The sequence below is a fragment of the Bison bison genome, unplaced genomic scaffold, assembly GCF_000754665.1.
Source record: "Bison bison bison isolate TAMUID 2011002044 unplaced genomic scaffold, Bison_UMD1.0 scf7180017849959, whole genome shotgun sequence".
Taxonomy (NCBI): Eukaryota; Metazoa; Chordata; class Mammalia; order Artiodactyla; family Bovidae; genus Bison; species Bison bison.
Window position 1 is genome coordinate 13,865 of NW_011480532.1, and position 1,175 is coordinate 15,039.

At 38.0% G+C, this 1,175-nt stretch overlaps 1 protein-coding gene across 1 annotated transcript in view; it reads left to right on the forward strand.

Annotated features, from left to right (window-relative positions):
* ZC3H12B (zinc finger CCCH-type containing 12B) overlaps positions 1 to 1,175 on the forward strand; it is a gene marked incomplete at its 5' end in the record, with an annotated part of 9,877 nt that overhangs the window by 6,263 nt on the left and 2,439 nt on the right. Inside the window, 2 exon segments of the mRNA XM_010848295.1 lie at positions 1 to 100; positions 740 to 846. Of these exon segments, the coding sequence (XP_010846597.1) occupies positions 1 to 100; positions 740 to 846 (207 nt within the window).

The following is a 1,175-nucleotide window of genomic DNA, read 5'->3' on the forward strand; positions in this document are numbered from 1 at the left end:
TTGTATCCAATGATAACTACCGAGACCTTCAAGTCGAAAAGCCAGAATGGAAGAAGTTTATAGAGGAGCGCTTGCTGATGTATTCTTTTGTGAATGACAAGTACGTTTCTTTCCTATAGGTTCTGAATAGCCTAAATCCAAATTACCACTAAGGACAGATTTAATTTCATTTCAATAAACATTTACTGAACACTTACTGTATATTGTGCATTATGCTGGTCACCATGGGAATAAAAGGCTGAATAAATAACAAAACTCACCCTTAAGAAGCTCAAAGTGTACTTAGAGAAGAGATTCCCACAATTTGTTGGGATAAACTCTATGGTTAGAACTTTTTTTAAATTGCTTTGTCTATGTGAAATGATATGAAAAAGTCTCACAGAGGAAATAACATTTGAGATGAAGTTTACAGACTGAGGAAAGAGGGCTTCTGGGCTTTATAGGTAAAGAGAACATCATGAATAAAGCTATAAAGATGTGAAAATGGGTTGCACATTGGGGGAACCGGCAGACATGTCAGTGTGGTTGGAACTTATAATCCACAGAAGAATGATGTATGGGAAAAATCATTCCTTTCTTGTGTTCAAGTGGAAAGAGAGGGAAGAACTGCAGACTTAGCAAAAGATAAACTTGAGGCAGAAAGGGCTATTAGAAGGCTATAACAATAGTATAAGCAACATGTAATGAAGGCCTGAACTCCTGAGAAGGGATAGTTTACCTCTTGCTTGCTTGCTTTCAGATTTATGCCTCCAGATGATCCTTTAGGACGTCATGGGCCAAGCCTTGAAAACTTCTTAAGAAAGAGACCCGTTGTTCCTGAACACAAGAAGCAACCATGTCCTTATGGTGAGTACCTATATGCAAAACTGAAGAAGTCTGTGAATACTTTTCTCTTCAAGCTTTCCCTTTCAAAGGGAAAATCCTGGCTTGTCCACTCTCTGTGAGTTAAAGTCTGTGTCTTCATATATTTTCAATTAGACATTTAAAGAACCATCCTAGAAATTTCCTGAGAAACAGGTAACTAGAATTGAAGGAAAGAATAATTGTCACTAGTTAAAATGATTCATGTGTTCTAACTGTCTCTGTCCTGAGTAGTGTTGTTGGGGGCAGGGAAGTGCAGAAACTTACTTGATCTGTGGAAGAAGAAAGGCCAATAACAAACTGCATTTGGCCCC